We start from the raw sequence: 15165 nt of genomic DNA on the forward strand, positions 1-15165 counted from the left end.
CGTGGCAGCTCCTGTTTCTTGTTCAATGTTAGTCAACAGCAACTGACACCAACCCATTGTGCTGCAAAGATGCAAGAAACCCCCAGGTGGCGCTGGTTTCTATGACGCTCGCTGAAGTGGCCGAGACACTGGACGCCGTGAGGGGGCGGAGATTTGGACGGACTCTGCGTCGGAGTTGCAGTGGAGGTGGGCACCGTGAGGGGGCGATGTTTGTGGCGGACCCGGCGAAGGTTCGGAGCTGCAGCAGCAGTGCGCGCCGACAGTGGGCGGTGGCTCGGGAGGACTTGGGGTTCGGAGCTGCAGCTGCGATGGGGGCTGTAAGGGGGCGGTGGTTTGGGAGGACCGGTGGATTTATTTTTGACGCTGTCGTGGTTTTGGGCGCTGTGGTTTGAACCAACACGGTGTGAAGGCGCGGTTTTAGAGTTCTAGTGGTTCTGGCTGCCGTGACGTTGTTGGCCCCGTGCCAGGGGGTAGGGAAACGGAGCTGCAATATCTTGGGCGCCGTGAGACGGCGGTGGTTTGGGCGGACTTGCGGTTCGTCGTTGCAGTGGCTCTGGGCGCCGTGAGAAGGCGGTGGTTTGGGCGGACCCGGGTGCGTAGTTGCAGTGGCTCTGGGCGCCGTGAGAGGGCGGTGGTTTGGGCGGACTTGGGGTTCGTAGTTGCAGTGGCTCTGGGCGCCGTGAGAGGGCGGTGGTTTGGGCGGACCCGGGTGCGTAGTTGCAGTGGCTCTGGGCGCCGTGAGAGGGCGGTGGTTTGGGCGGACCCGGGTGCGTAGTTGCAGTGGCTCTGGGCGCCGTGAGAGGGCGGTGGTTTGGGCGGACCCGGGTGCGTAGTTGCAGTGGCTCTGGGCGCCGTGAGAGGGCGGTGGTTTGGGCGGACCTGCGGCTGCTCCCAGAGGTTTCGGCAGTTTGGCGCGGTTGGAGCTGCTGAGGCTGAGCCAGGTTTTCCGTCTGTTGCCTCTCATTGAAAGCGATCTCGGCGGCCATTCCCCCCAGAGTCATGGACATGAAGAAGAGGATCAACCTGGAGCTGAGGAACAGAACTCCGGCGGATGTAAGCCTCGCGGGGGGAGGGGGGTATTTCGGGCGGTGATGTGTGGGGGTGGGGGAGAGGCGGATTGAACCGGACCGCGTGGCCGCGGCGAGGGCGGGAGAGTCAGAGAGACCTCGGGCCGCGTTTAAATTTCCCGCCGGGCGGGCGGACGGGGTGTCCCGGCCCCTATCCCCAGTTTGCGGCCTTGTGCGGGGGGCCCTCTTCCCCACACACCCTCCCCCCTTCCCCTCGGCCTGGACTGGGAGGAGGCAGGGGAGAAAGGTTCAGGCCCGCACCGGGCGGCCCCTGCGCCCATTTCCCGCCCGCCCGGCCCTGAATGTCGGGCCCATTGGGGGGGGAGGGAGGGGGGAGAGTGCGAGCCGCAGGCCCCTACCCCCGGGGATTGGGGTGGGAGAGGCTGGGGGTTCCCCCACCCCCCCCCGGGCCGCCTCCTGTCCACGTGTTGTTGGGGGGGGGGAGAGACTCGCCTGGATTGGGCCCGATCTCCAGGAAAGACGCAATATTACCCCACCCCCACACACACACACCCCCACACACACAACACCCCCACACACAACACCCCCACACACACCCCCCCCCACACACACAACCCCACCCCCCCCCACACACACCCCCCCCACACACACACCCCCACACACACAACCCCACACACACAACACCCCCACACACACAGCCCCACCCCCCCCACACACACACCCCCCACACACACAACCCCACCCCCCCCACACACACAACCCCACCCCCCCCACACACACAACCCCACCCCCCCCACACACACAACCCACACCCCCCCACACACACAACCCCCCCACACACACACCCCCCACACACACAACACCCCCACACACACCCCCCCCACACACACGACCCCACCCCCCCCACACACACAACCCCACCCCCCCCACACAACACACCCCACACACACAGCCCCACCCCCCCCACACACACAACCCCACCCCCCCCCACACACACACCCCCACACACACAACCCCCCAACACCCCCACACACACAACCCCCCCACACACACACACCCCCCAACACCCCCCCCACACAACACCCCCACACACACCCCCCACACACACCCCCCAACACCCCCACACACACCCCCCAACACCCCCACACACACTCCCCAACACCCCCACACACACACACCCCACCCCCACACACAACCCCCCAACACCCCCACACACACCCCACCCCCACACACAACCCCCCAACCACCCCCCCACACACCCAACACCCCCCCACACAACCCCCCACACACACACACACCCCAACACCCCCCCCACACAACCCCCCAACACCCCCACACACACCCCCCACACACCCCCCCAACACCCCCACCCCCACACACACACACCCCACCCCCACACACAACCCCCCAACACCCCCACACACACCCCACCCCCCCACACAACCCCCCAACCACCCCCCCACACACACAACCCCCCAACACCCCCCCCCACACAACCCCCCAACACCCCCACACACAACCCCCCAACACCCCCCCCACACACAACCACCCCCACACACACTCCACACAACCCCCCAACACCCCCCCCACACAACACCCCCACACACCCCACCCGCACACACAACCCCTCCCACACACACACCCCACACCCACACACAACCCCCCAACACCCCCCCCACACACACCCCCCCCCACACACACCACCCCCACACACACACACCCCAATACCCCCCCCCCACACCCACACACAACCTCCCCAACACACCCCACATCCACACACAACCCCCCCCACACACCACACCCACACACAACCCCCCAACACCCCCCACACACACACCCCACACACACACACACCCACACACAACCCCCCAACACACCCCACACCCACATACAACCCCCCAACACCCCCCCACACACAACCCCCCAACACCCCCCCCCCCCCACAAAACCCCCAACACCCCCCCCCCCACACACACACACACCCACACACTCCAGCCACCCCCACACTCTCCCCAAACCCCCCCCCACGTACTCTCACCACACACTCCCCCCACCTCCACGCACGCCCCCCACCGCCCCACACACTCTGTTGTGGGTCTCCCGTGAGCATGGGGGGTTTTACTGAAAGTTTGCTCCCAGCACATGGATATTTGAATGTTGCCTTTTTGGTGTTGGCTTCTTTACTTCATCCGTTTATATCTTTACAGAAACTTGAGTGAACTATGGACATGACTTCTGGATTTTCATTTCATGTTCTGTTTTCCTACGATCAGTTACATTTGGTTGTAAATAAATAAAGATTCTTAATGGCCACAATTCTCTTCCTCCCCATTTACCAACTCTTAACTGCTCACTGATTATTACACTTTCTGAAATAGCTTTGTTATGTAACCAGATGATCAATGAAGTATTCTCTGGCATCCTTCAAAGTGCAATAATGTTCTGATTTAATAGTAAAATATGTTGATGATCTGTTTGGGATTCATGTTGCTTAATGAGTAGCATAAAACAATGGCTTACTTTATTTATGTTTTGTTGTGAAGTTCTTTAATTCCACAGTATAATGAAGCAAAACTGGGATGGGCAATAAAATATTTATCTAGGTAGAACATATTCATATCCAATGAAGTATGCATTGACTCAGTTATTACAAATTGGGAAATGGAAATGTATTTATGTCAAGAGCAGATATGAATTCAAGAGAACTGCACAATGATTAGCAGCACAGTCTTGTGGATCTGATTGCAAAATTGGTAAGACAAAGCAACTTTACAGTTCAGTATTGACCACTAAACTACTGTGTAGGATTTGGGGCAAATACCTGACAATGTGGAAATCCACAAGTGCCATTTTTTGCTTGGGTGATGTTGAATTGTCACAATTTTCTTGAAGGGACTTGTCACTCTCACCTGACCCAGAGAACTTGACCTGAATGTAGTAATAGTTAAAGGTTACATAATCCTCTAGTATATGCAAAGGCAGTTGTGGAGTTTATCAGCACAGAGCATCAAGTGTCTTCCTGTCACTTGTCCAGTTCAGAGCCTGTTTTACATTAGATTAGCTGCAGCTGGCAGAAGGTTCCCAGCAGCGTGGTCTCTGTCAACTATCAAGGCCCGTCATGGGTAGGAGTCTCTGGTGTCAGTAGTGAGCCAGACTAGTTCAGTCATTGACAGTCCTGTAATTTACTGTGGAGCTGTTTCAGTTTGGAGCCAATTTCAAGCAGGACATTCCTAGATAATCTTTGAAATACCTGTCACACATGTTTGATGGCTTCCTCAAAGGGTCTATTCTTTGAGTGGTTGTGGGATCTTGATTTCCATGAGCTGAGATATTGTTGTGGAGAGGTATAATTTTATAGGTCTTGACTTGAGTGCCCTTTTCTTCCACCTCAGGTACATGTACAAGATCCTGTGACGGTGTTCAGCTACAGTGAGATACAGGTCCAGACTGTTTACTCCTGAACTATATCTGCCAAGATAGGTTATAAAACCATAGTGATTGAACTTAGACAGATACTAGAATTATAAATTTAATCTTAGTAGGTGTGGATACCAGAAATATTTTAGGGTAATATATGCAGCACAAGTCAATTGTTAAAATGCAAATGTGTTATCGGATCCTACTGACAACATGGATATACTTTATGTCTATTAAATGTCTGATCTTAGTTTCATTGGTTGTAGATGGTGGAACTTCAGCTCTGTTTCTGTGTACGGCACTGTTTTCATCGCTATTGAATTTTGGCTAAATGTATTTGTGTACTCAGCTCTGGTAGCCATTGGGCTATGACCTGAAGCTTCAGACAATCAGAACAATTTATGCAGACAGTTTGCAACATGCTAACTACCTTGAATGTTGTCAATATCCCAAGTTCAGTGTTTGTTTAAATACTTGACCTTTATAAACTGATTAATTTGTTGGTTATTGCTTAGTAGTAGTACACAGATCTGACTCAGTAGATTATAGAGTCAAGGCCCACTGTGAGAGCTGAGCACATGATCCAGACTAACTTCACTGTGTTACTGGGAAAATACAAATGTTGCAATGTTCAGCCAGCTCTGCTGAGTATTTTAATCCACTATTTCTTTTGCTGCTATTTTTGGTTCCTTTCTCTGTTTATTTGCTCTGGTGTTTTTGCATATTGCAAGTGACCTGTCAATTACTATAGGGTTTTGGGTCATCTTCAAGTTGTACCTGGTGCTGTCAAAGTGCATTTCCTTCCTTGATTGAGGTCTTTGACCAATTTTGAGAAAGCTGTACTCACTACTTGAGTTATTTTCCAGATTACTGAGGGACAGCTCTGCAGTTGTACCTCCCTGAATGCATTTCCCCTTTTACCACAGATTAGTTCATTCTGAGCTGATGAACCAGGAATTCATTTCTGTTAAAGACTGATACTTGTCAATAGGCTCATAAGAAAAAGAGTAGACATTTTATTACTGTGCTGATGTACAGTCAATGTAAAATAGTTGACCTATCATTTCCTCTAAAAGCCACAAATTACAGTTCCCACCAACACATTATCTAGAATATTGTTCCATTCTGGGTTGCGTTTTCTCCATTCCCCATGTATAAGTTATTTCGAAGACCACTTTCTTTAATCTTTGTAATATTTAACTCATTTTTAGTTTGTAATAAAGTGCAATTTATCCAGGGCCTTCAAGAAGGACCTTTGCTCCCACCTCTTTTTTTGCTGTGTCCCAGTAGACTTTCTAATCGCTCAGTTTATTTTGGGTGTGGTAGCTCTACAATCTCCAGGTGTTATGCTGCCACACACCCCTCTGCCTATGTGAGATTAGATTATTTCTCATTCTGCACTCCCTCTACCACAGCATCAGTAGCAATTCCTATCTATAGAATAGGGAGCACCACTATAATTGTCAAATTCCTGCTATAAAATTTCTATGTATCCCATCAACATATATTCAGTCAACGTATAGGTTTTCAATTAGAGATTTTAATCTCCTTTGAATTGGGAGGTCACCATTACCAGCAGGGGGCAATGTTGACAAGTCACATCTTTCAGCCCAATTCTACCCCATACCAGCACTGAACAATTGACTAATCTTTTTGACATTGTTTTATTCCCATTTCGTGTTTACTTTCTACATGGTTGAAAGGTTAACTCTTTTAGCGGAGGCACTGGGTGAGTACAATAATGAATCTAGACACGATGAACAGGTTGCGTCATCTCAGTACGTTGTCCTCATGCTGTGACTGTAGACACATCCAGAAAATGCAACCAGAATGGGATCTGAGAGGTAGTAAGTTAGTTTTGCTTCAGTACACCTGAGCCAGCCAAGGTGGGTGGAGCTACAAGAGCCAAAGGTTTGGAGCAGGAGCTAATTTCGCTAGGGTTTAATTCTGGCCTGCACTGGTTGTCTGCTTTATTAGCAAGGGGCAACTTAGAAAGGTGACAAGAAAGGCACCTGAGAGTACACTGAAGACTGCAAAAAGTTATATTTTAATTGACTTACGGCTCAAATAAAATGAGTGTATTGCATTTATCTGAATTGTATTGTGCATTTTTGGCAACACTTTGTTTTTCTTTTACAGGTTAAAGAACTGGTTCTGGACAATTGCAGGTCAAATGATGGAAAAATTGAAGGACTGACTGCATCATTTGAAAGCTTAGAGTTTCTCAGTATGATCAACGTAATGCTGACATCTGTGTCAAATCTCCCAAAGTTAAATAAACTAAGAAAGGTGAGAATTAGAAGCTCTCATGTTTTGAATAGTTAATCATTCCAGAAAAGTCAAACTATAAACACAGTCAGTCAACTGTGCCGACTTACAATGAACAGTGCAGTCTTCCAGCCGTGAAGTTTTTCAGCAATAAATACTTGTGCTTCCTACATTGATCTTGAATTCTGAGCATAGTAGTAGACAGTGATAAAGCTACTCAGCTAAGTACATTTATGAAATATCTGCAGCAATTTAAACTTCAATTCAGTACTGATTAAATCTTTATTCTTAGTGATTAATAATGTGGTGGAAACTTACAATCCTAGATGTGTTGGTACAGTAGATTTCTTAATGTATACGTGCCTGGCTTAATCTTCCATTGTAAATATTGGGCGCTGAATGCTTCTGAGGATGACTGACTGTCAGTGTTAGCATACATACATTGAACTGGCTAATGGTCAACAATTGAAAACTAAACCAAGGCACTGTTCACATTCAACCTGTAATCTGACGGTGAATGGTAAATCTCTCATTTTTGCTATGAAATTACAGAGAAGTATTTTAAGTGATTCATCTGACATTTCTTCCATTGCTACTCATTATGAGTATTCAGTCACTGTTATTGTACATTTATCAACATATTTTTCATTTTATTAGTTGATTTTGTTATTGTATACTTATTCTCAAAACATGAATTGCCCTAACATGGCTGCACTTAGTGCCCAGCTTTGGTTGGCTTGAGAAAGTGACATTAACCGTAAGCCGCCTTGAATTAGTCATTGTGCCATGAGGGCAATTCTGGGATTTTTGATCCATTGATAATAAATGATTAATTCAAGAAGTGTTTTCTGTAAATAGTACTTACTGCCTCAGTGATGCAATGGGAAGCCAATTGAGTTCATTGGCAGTCGCTGGCTGTGTTCTAGTTGGCATTTCTTTAAAAAAAACGTATCCAATTGCTTTAAATTTTGAGGAGGCCAGCATCTTGGTATTAATCTGTTGCATTCAGCCTGCCTTATCACTTGGCTAAAACAACACCAGTAAGCACACATTTAAGAACATTCAGCTTCAGCACTTGGAGATGTCATACTCCATCGTAAATTAGAAATGTTACTTACATTAGCTAACTTATATACTTGTTCACAGTGGCATCAAGATTCCTACCCCTCAGGTTGATCTGAGCATTCATCATGTTCCAGTTACTTTTAGAAGTTTGAATCTTGATCACAAGTTCAAAAGTGTCAGATATTGTCATTGGCCATTCTAAATTGTGAGAGGCAGCTTAGTTGAAAGGTATTCGATAATTATTTTCCCTACCCCTAATTAGGTATATGTATGTGACTTCCACTGGGATTTACTGTTGGTGTTTGCAGCTTGGACTGTCTTTTATATAAACTTGTATTGATAGTTATAAAAACTGCAATTCATATTAAAACAGAATTAGGATAATAATGCTCCTAAATGCCTGTCATATACTTGGATATGATAGCTAATAATCACAGATATATAAAATGTAGGATTTGCCTTTTAAAATAGATTCAGTAATTTGTTATATTAAAGTCAGCAAAACACAGTAACTGCAAATAATATTAAATTACATCTTACTGATTCCATTGAAAAGACATTCTGTGCAAATTATTTTAAATTTGTGTAGCTTATTACCTACCTGCAAACTGTATTTTAGCAAGCTTGTTGACCATGTTTTGCAGGGCTTTGATAATGTGTAACCATCACAGAGCCACTGAGTACTGCTTGCTGGTGTTTAATTTGTAACAAAGTTGTTCACCAATGTGATTTACAAACATTTGTAACCTTAATTTTTCAGCTTGAATTAAGTGATAACAGGATATCTGGAGGCCTTGAAGTTCTTGCAGAAAGGACCCCAAGCCTTACACATTTAAACCTCAGTGGAAATAAAATCAAAGATATCAATACTCTGGAGCCATTGGTAAGAAATTATCAATAGTTGAGGTGGGAAGCCATGAATGATATATATAGCTTATTGCAATTTAGCTGAATAGAATTTATTACATGCGTGCGGTAAGTAAAGGAGCAATCCTGTAAGTCGATGACCAGGAATTGCAGGGCTAGAATTAGTGTTGCTCAGAAATACAGGGAGTTAGTGTACACATTCACTGCATACATGCTGAGGGATAAAAATAAACAAAAATCTATATGATGATATGTTAATTTGTAAAATTTCTTTAATATTCAGTTAGATAAAAACATATTTTAAAAACCTATGGTTAGTATTGGATACTGCATTCAAGAAAGAGCATTAATGACATAGAAACCATAACAAAAATAAATGAGGACATGGGTGACTACAAGTTGTGAAATTAATTCCACTGAAACAAGAAAGACCAAAAACAGAAACCATCTTAACGTTCGAGTTTGTTGCTGTAACCCTGAAATGCAAGTTTAAATAGCGAAGCCATGCTTCTAAACTTGCGGTAATATATCTAGGCTACTATTTTGTGACGAACGTGTAGTGTGTCTGGTGTTGGCTTTTCCAATGCAAAGGCTTCCACAGTTCATGAGGGGATGCGAATGATCCATATTGTTCCTTCTCTGGTATTGGGCTTTTTTCTAACTATATCACTTTCGTGGAAATTAATATGGAGATAATCAGAATGGTAAAATACATAAGGGATTTTATTTTGAGGTTGGTTTCTTGAAGTTAGTACTGTGCTGTCATTAAGGTAGTGACCGTGTTGCAAAAGTACTTGAGATTGAAATCCTTTGGGACATTTGAAATCATAAAAACCACAATATAAATGCAAATCTCTCTCCTTTTAACTGAAATAACACAATATAGAACCAGTTGCATTAATTCATGTGTGAATAAATTACAGTTTTTAAGCAAATTATCCTAAAATGTCTTGAATCAAACATTTTATTTTAATGACCCTTCGATCCAAAGAACCTTGCTTAATATAATTTTATAGGTCATCTTCCATTTGAATTTGCCGTAGGGTTTTTTTAATTGAATGTAACCGAGAAACTAAAAGTTCCAAAGTGTGAGGATAAATTGATATTGAAGGTTAATGGTGGATTTGTTATAAAAATATCAGTTGTGACAGCAGCTTCTGTGTGATAGATACTGAACTTTGAAGAGAAAACCAAATTGAATAATACTTGATGAATTATTTTCGTAACTAAATTTATTTTCTTCTTCAACAGAAGAAACTTCTCAATTTGCGGAGTCTTGACTTATTTAACTGTGAAGTGACTAACTTAAATGACTACAGAGATAGCATGTTCAAGCTGCTCCCTCAGCTCACATACTTGGATGGATATGACCAAGATGACCAGGAGGCACCAGATTCAGATGTGGAGGGCGATGGTGATTGTTTAGATGATGATGATGAGGAAGATGATGATGAAGAAAATGAAGATGGTAAATATTTACGTAAGATCTAAGCTGATTATGTTCAAAGCCTGATGGGCTTTTAATATTTCATATTACCAAACTAAATAGTCTGGTAACAAAAATATTTCACTTGGTAAAAGATTCTTGCAAGCTTCCTCAAATTTAACTGAGGTGTTGAAATAATTGCTGATGACTTGATATCTATATATTAATAATAATATACTTTACACTCTTAATTGATTACTACTTTGGATTCATGATGTACTCTTTCTATAAATAATTAAATGTAATTTAAAATGTAAATGTTCAGAGTAGTGGAATGTTCAAATTTTTGATAAATCTTTGGAAATATTTTCCAGTTCACAACTACAGAAAGGGTTTCTTTGTGAACAGCTTTCAGAATGCCACTGTTTACTCCAGGGGGTTTGTTAGTAGGCTCAAGTGCGATTGTTTCACCAGTCTGAATAGTATGAGTTGCATTTCAAAATATTAACAATATAGGGACTTTGGATTTTTGTGTGAACAACATAGCATCAGGTATACAATGGTGATAAATAATACATGTTTGCTATCTGTGATATGTGGAGGCAAGTCCTGAAATTTCAAATATTACAAAACCTTTATTCTACAAAGAAAAAGATCAATAAACTGAGAAATTGAGAGATTATCCCGTAGTAATAATATTTTCATTGAAACCTAGCTTTGTTGTTTTAATGTCTGCTTATAATGTCACGTTGATAATGTTTATATATCAGAAATAGCTTTATCTAAAACATAGTCTTATCATGTATAAGGATTAGGATATTTGGCTAATCAGACTTCTCCTCCCATTCAAAAGATCATAGCAGATCCACTTAGTACTATTTCATGTTATTCCTGTGTCCCTTGATGTTTATAAGATGTAGAAATTTATCATTATCTGCTTTAACTATACTTAACAACTAAATCCCCACAACCCTCTGAAGAGAGAACTCCAAAGATTTGCTGTCCTCTGAATAAAGAAATACCTCAGCCTGTCTAAATGTCTACTTATTCTGAAATTGTCCCCTGGTTGTAGACTCTCACCTGCCCCTGAAGCCAGGGAAGCATTCATCATTCAATGTCCCCATTGATCTCTATGAAATTTGTACACTTCAATTAAGTCCCTTTTCATTCTAAACTCTAGGATGTATATCCAGTCTCTTGATTGGAGAACCCTGCCATCCCAGTGTCTCTGTCAAATTTCTTTAGCACGGTATTGTTGTGGTAATTCTATTTTAAATGTAATTTTGTGGTCCCATTTTTAGAAGTAAAAGATGCTTTTGAATTAAAATTTGGATCTCAAGTCCTATAGTGACTTGTCTGATTTTTGTAGTTGAAGAGGAAGAGGAGGATGAGGATGATGAAGAGGGAGAATTTGATGTCTTGGATGAAGAGGATGAAGATGAACTTGGGGATGATGATGACGACGATGAGGAAGACAGTGCAGAGGAGGATGTAAGTAATACATTCTGGAGAAGTAATAACATCCTAATATTATGGATCTATTTCCTTTCTTCCCCCCCCCCCCCATCTCATTTCCTGTTTTTCTTTTAAAATTAATCATGGATCTGTGAAAGTCGATCATTGTTGCATCCAGTTGTAGTGTAATTTCTGCAACAACCTCTTGGAAACGAGTGAAATCAGATCTTCAAGTATTAGTGCACATATAGCCAAACTTTGTGCTTGATTTTGTGTTGGTTATTTGTAAATGGTTATACAGTACAACCTCAATTTTCCAAATTTCGGATTATCCAAACAAGATCTGAAGGTCCCTTAAAGGCAGCATTAGGCAACTCTGCTTTCAGTTAAACACCACTATGGTATGCATTGCCAGATAACCGGCACTCAAATTACGGCCTGTTTATGTAGATCAGTTATCGGTTAAATGTTATTATGGTGTGCATTGATGGGTAACTGAGAAATGTTTGGCAAACCGGCACTCATAAATTACCGCTTGTTTGCGATCAGATTGATTATCCAAACAAAATGCTTTCCACCCGTCCCGTTTGGCTTAAAAAAAAGGTTCTGCTGCATACGATTGTATGATAACTGAGTCTTGCTGATACTGTTGAGCCAAACTCATTTTAATGGTTTTCATTTAGGAGGATGAGGACGAAGAAGCTGACGATGGTGAAGAGGAATGCAAAGGTAAGCTTGAAAAAAAATGATTAGGTCAATTGCAAATTGGCATTCGTGCAAAAAACATATATATGGATGTACCTTCTGAATAATCTTAAATATGTGCAAAGTTTTACACTTGCACATTATGAATATTCAGAATTCTGTTTTAAGTATTTTCCATCTTGGTCATAACTGCACTAATTCCCTCTATCTCATTCTCATTCGCCAATCTCTCTTCTGCTTACCTCCTGCACTCTAATGTTTTATTTATGAATCTCTTTGGTCTGAACCTTCACCAGCTGCTCACCGTCTTGACTTACTTATGATTTCATTGTTGTCTTCTCTTACCATTTTTGCTCCTCTACCTTAAATGTGTATCCCAACAGTTTGAAATGGACCTGCATACACTGACTCATCCACTTATGCACATTTAATTAACTAAACTTAGCTACTGCACAAACTGCTTTCTACAAACATTTTAAGGTACCTCTAAAATACAATAATTTACACAAATTAAACCATCTGTGTGCCATTTAAAAGAGCACTCTGAATGCATTTCAGGGAAGTTTCTTTACCCGTCAAAATATTTTAAGAAACAGAAAAATTCCCTAACAGTTGTAAATCCAAAATTTGATGGGGATCTTATAATTAATTGACGGTGGGGAAGTAAGTGGCATGGGAAGGGTAAAAGCATTTGCAGTTCCATAGCGAAGTCAAATGTTTGAGGTCAATTAATTCAGAAGGACACCATATTCAGTATTCTCCTGTTTCAGAATGACTGCCAATCCTAATCCTTCAGATGATCATTTTATCGTAATTTCATTAAACTGGCTATTCTGTTAAGTCATAGTAAATAAATTACTATTTTTGTTATGCATGTTTTTGTGTAATTTAAAATGCAGCAAATCAGACTGTTTCTGTTTACTACATTTCCTGTCCTTTTTTCTGAATATTCCCAATGTATCTAGAATACTTTCATCTCAAGTATCTACTGTCTATTTCCTTAACTCTGTAGGTTAATGTAGTGACTTATCTTTCACTTCTCATTTCTACAAAAACACCATTATCTAATAGTTTTAAACAATTTTTTTCTTCACAGACATTGTCCAAGGCCAGAAACGAAAGAGGACCCAGGAGGATGATGGGGAAGAGGATACCGAAGATGATGAATGAGTCCAATAAAATGTATAGACTGTGACTGTGGTTGATATTCGCATCAAGTGACATTCCTCTGAGACAGTATCTGTAGCTATGGCAATGTATATTTATGAAAAATATAATTCATAAGCTGTTTTGTTTTAAAGGCATTTATAGTAACTGATTATCACATTTCTGACAAGTTGGATAAAGCTGAGGGATATGGAATGTGGCCTTACGTTAGTCAGAGTTGCCACTGTTTAAACCAAAGTTGTTTCATGAAAACTTGGTAGTGGTGAGTTTTATTTGTTATCTCTGTGCTGTGACTTCCATCAGAAGCAGTTAGCATCCCTCCCCAAAGAATTTTTTTTAGGCAAGAACTTTTCAACCAGTATTAGTATTTATTCACTCTCCCTTGTCTCTTGCCTTCACCCCCACACCATGAATCGGTATTCCAAAGAGAGACAAAGGAGCTTGAGTAGCTGGCATTGCTTAACCTTTTTAAGTTTGTAGAGGGATGCACGTGTCCAAAGCCTTAACTGGTAGAATGTGATGACTTCAAAGTAATAAGCCCAAACCTGCCCAAATGATTCTTGTAATAGGTCTACGTTTTGTTTAACACTCACTAAGGTTATCAGTTATACATTGTTATAAAAACCTGTCTCAAACCCACTGCATTTAGCTTGGAGTTTATGACATTACTGTGCCTTATAGTGTAGTTGGTCTGGTAGACAATGTTTTTGTTAAATGTAGATGGGATTATTCAGTTGTCGCTGTGTATTAGGGTGTACAATAAGATAGCCTGTGCAATCTGTCAGAAATGTCTTTTTTTTTTCAAAAACCCCAGTCTCCACTATTGACAACTTATTGTTTAAGCATTTCCATAGCAACAGAACTGATGCAAGAGTGGTGAGCAGAAGTGTTTTAAGAAGCTGTCTTTTTCAGAAACCTGAGTATGAAAATCTATTCCATAATTATAATTAAGGTATATTTTGTAGTTGCAGTTGCCTGACATGGTTGTTCTAACAGGACTGTAAACGTGCTGTCTAATGTTGTCTTAAACATGGATCTGGTGGAACTTTCACCAGTAGTTGAATAGAAATCTAAAAAGGCTATGAGTCTTGCTTCAGGTGTACCAGATTTTCTGAAAAAGTTTATTCAGTTTTTAAATACAAATGCAAAAAAACCTTATAACGAGGAAAGTAAATGGCTTTCAAATATTTGTATAAACTCGGTCAACAGTCTCTTTGTATTATAACAGTATATTATGGAATTAGTTCTAGATACCCATTGAAAAATGGATATTTATAAACTCTGGGACTTTTTTAAAAGAAAACTAAATGTTGAGATTAGAAATAGGTAATTTGTTACTTTTTATTTTTAGTGTGGTGTGAATTTTTTAGAGCAAAAATGAATTTGAATATAAATTTTCAGTGTAGTAACTTTACAAATGTATTAAACTTTGAAATGTTGCTGTTCAGGTTATTTCTGTACAGAAAATAAGTTCAGAATGCCGCTTTCATGTTAATGTATCTAGTTTTGTTATAAATTTTCAAAAATAAATGGGTTTTTAATAAGTTGTTTTCTATTTCTAGCTACAGGTTAGTTGCACAGCTTTAAGCTGCAGCTGAGGCCATAAACATTATTTCCACCCCACAGCAGTTGTGACTCCAAAGTCATCTCTGAGTAAACTGAGAATTACTATAATTTTCTCTTTATTAGGGAGCCAGTGTGGTTGAGATTTAGAGCTCAGTAAAGTAAATATTTGAAATCTTCCAACCATTCTGCCATCACTGACAA

At 42.0% G+C, this 15165-nt stretch overlaps 1 protein-coding gene across 1 annotated transcript; it reads left to right on the forward strand.

Annotated features, from left to right (window-relative positions):
• Nucleotides 1-376: 376 nt before the first annotated feature.
• LOC140494624 (acidic leucine-rich nuclear phosphoprotein 32 family member D-like) lies at nt 377-14942 on the forward strand. Its single transcript, XM_072594008.1, has 7 exons — nt 377-1053; nt 6585-6734; nt 8539-8661; nt 9897-10113; nt 11441-11562; nt 12210-12255; nt 13328-14942. Exons 1-7 carry the CDS (start codon nt 1000-1002, stop codon nt 13399-13401), a joined length of 786 nt encoding a protein of 261 aa, XP_072450109.1. The 5' UTR covers nt 377-999; the 3' UTR covers nt 13402-14942.
• Nucleotides 14943-15165: the final 223 nt, after the last annotated feature.

The sequence above is a fragment of the Chiloscyllium punctatum genome, chromosome 24 (assembly GCF_047496795.1).
Source record: "Chiloscyllium punctatum isolate Juve2018m chromosome 24, sChiPun1.3, whole genome shotgun sequence".
Classification (NCBI taxonomy): domain Eukaryota; kingdom Metazoa; phylum Chordata; class Chondrichthyes; order Orectolobiformes; family Hemiscylliidae; genus Chiloscyllium; species Chiloscyllium punctatum.

Bases quoted from the DNA above. Each gene is read 5' to 3' on its own strand.
- LOC140494624 (XM_072594008.1), top strand. From the start codon at position 1,000: ATGGACATGAAGAAGAGGATCAACCTGGAGCTGAGGAACAGAACTCCG. The intron at 1,054-6,584 runs GTAAGCCTCGCG...TTTCTTTTACAG, and splicing joins GGAACAGAACTCCGGCGGAT to GTTAAAGAACTGGTTCTGGA. The intron at 8,662-9,896 runs GTAAGAAATTAT...CTTCTTCAACAG, and splicing joins TCAATACTCTGGAGCCATTG to AAGAAACTTCTCAATTTGCG.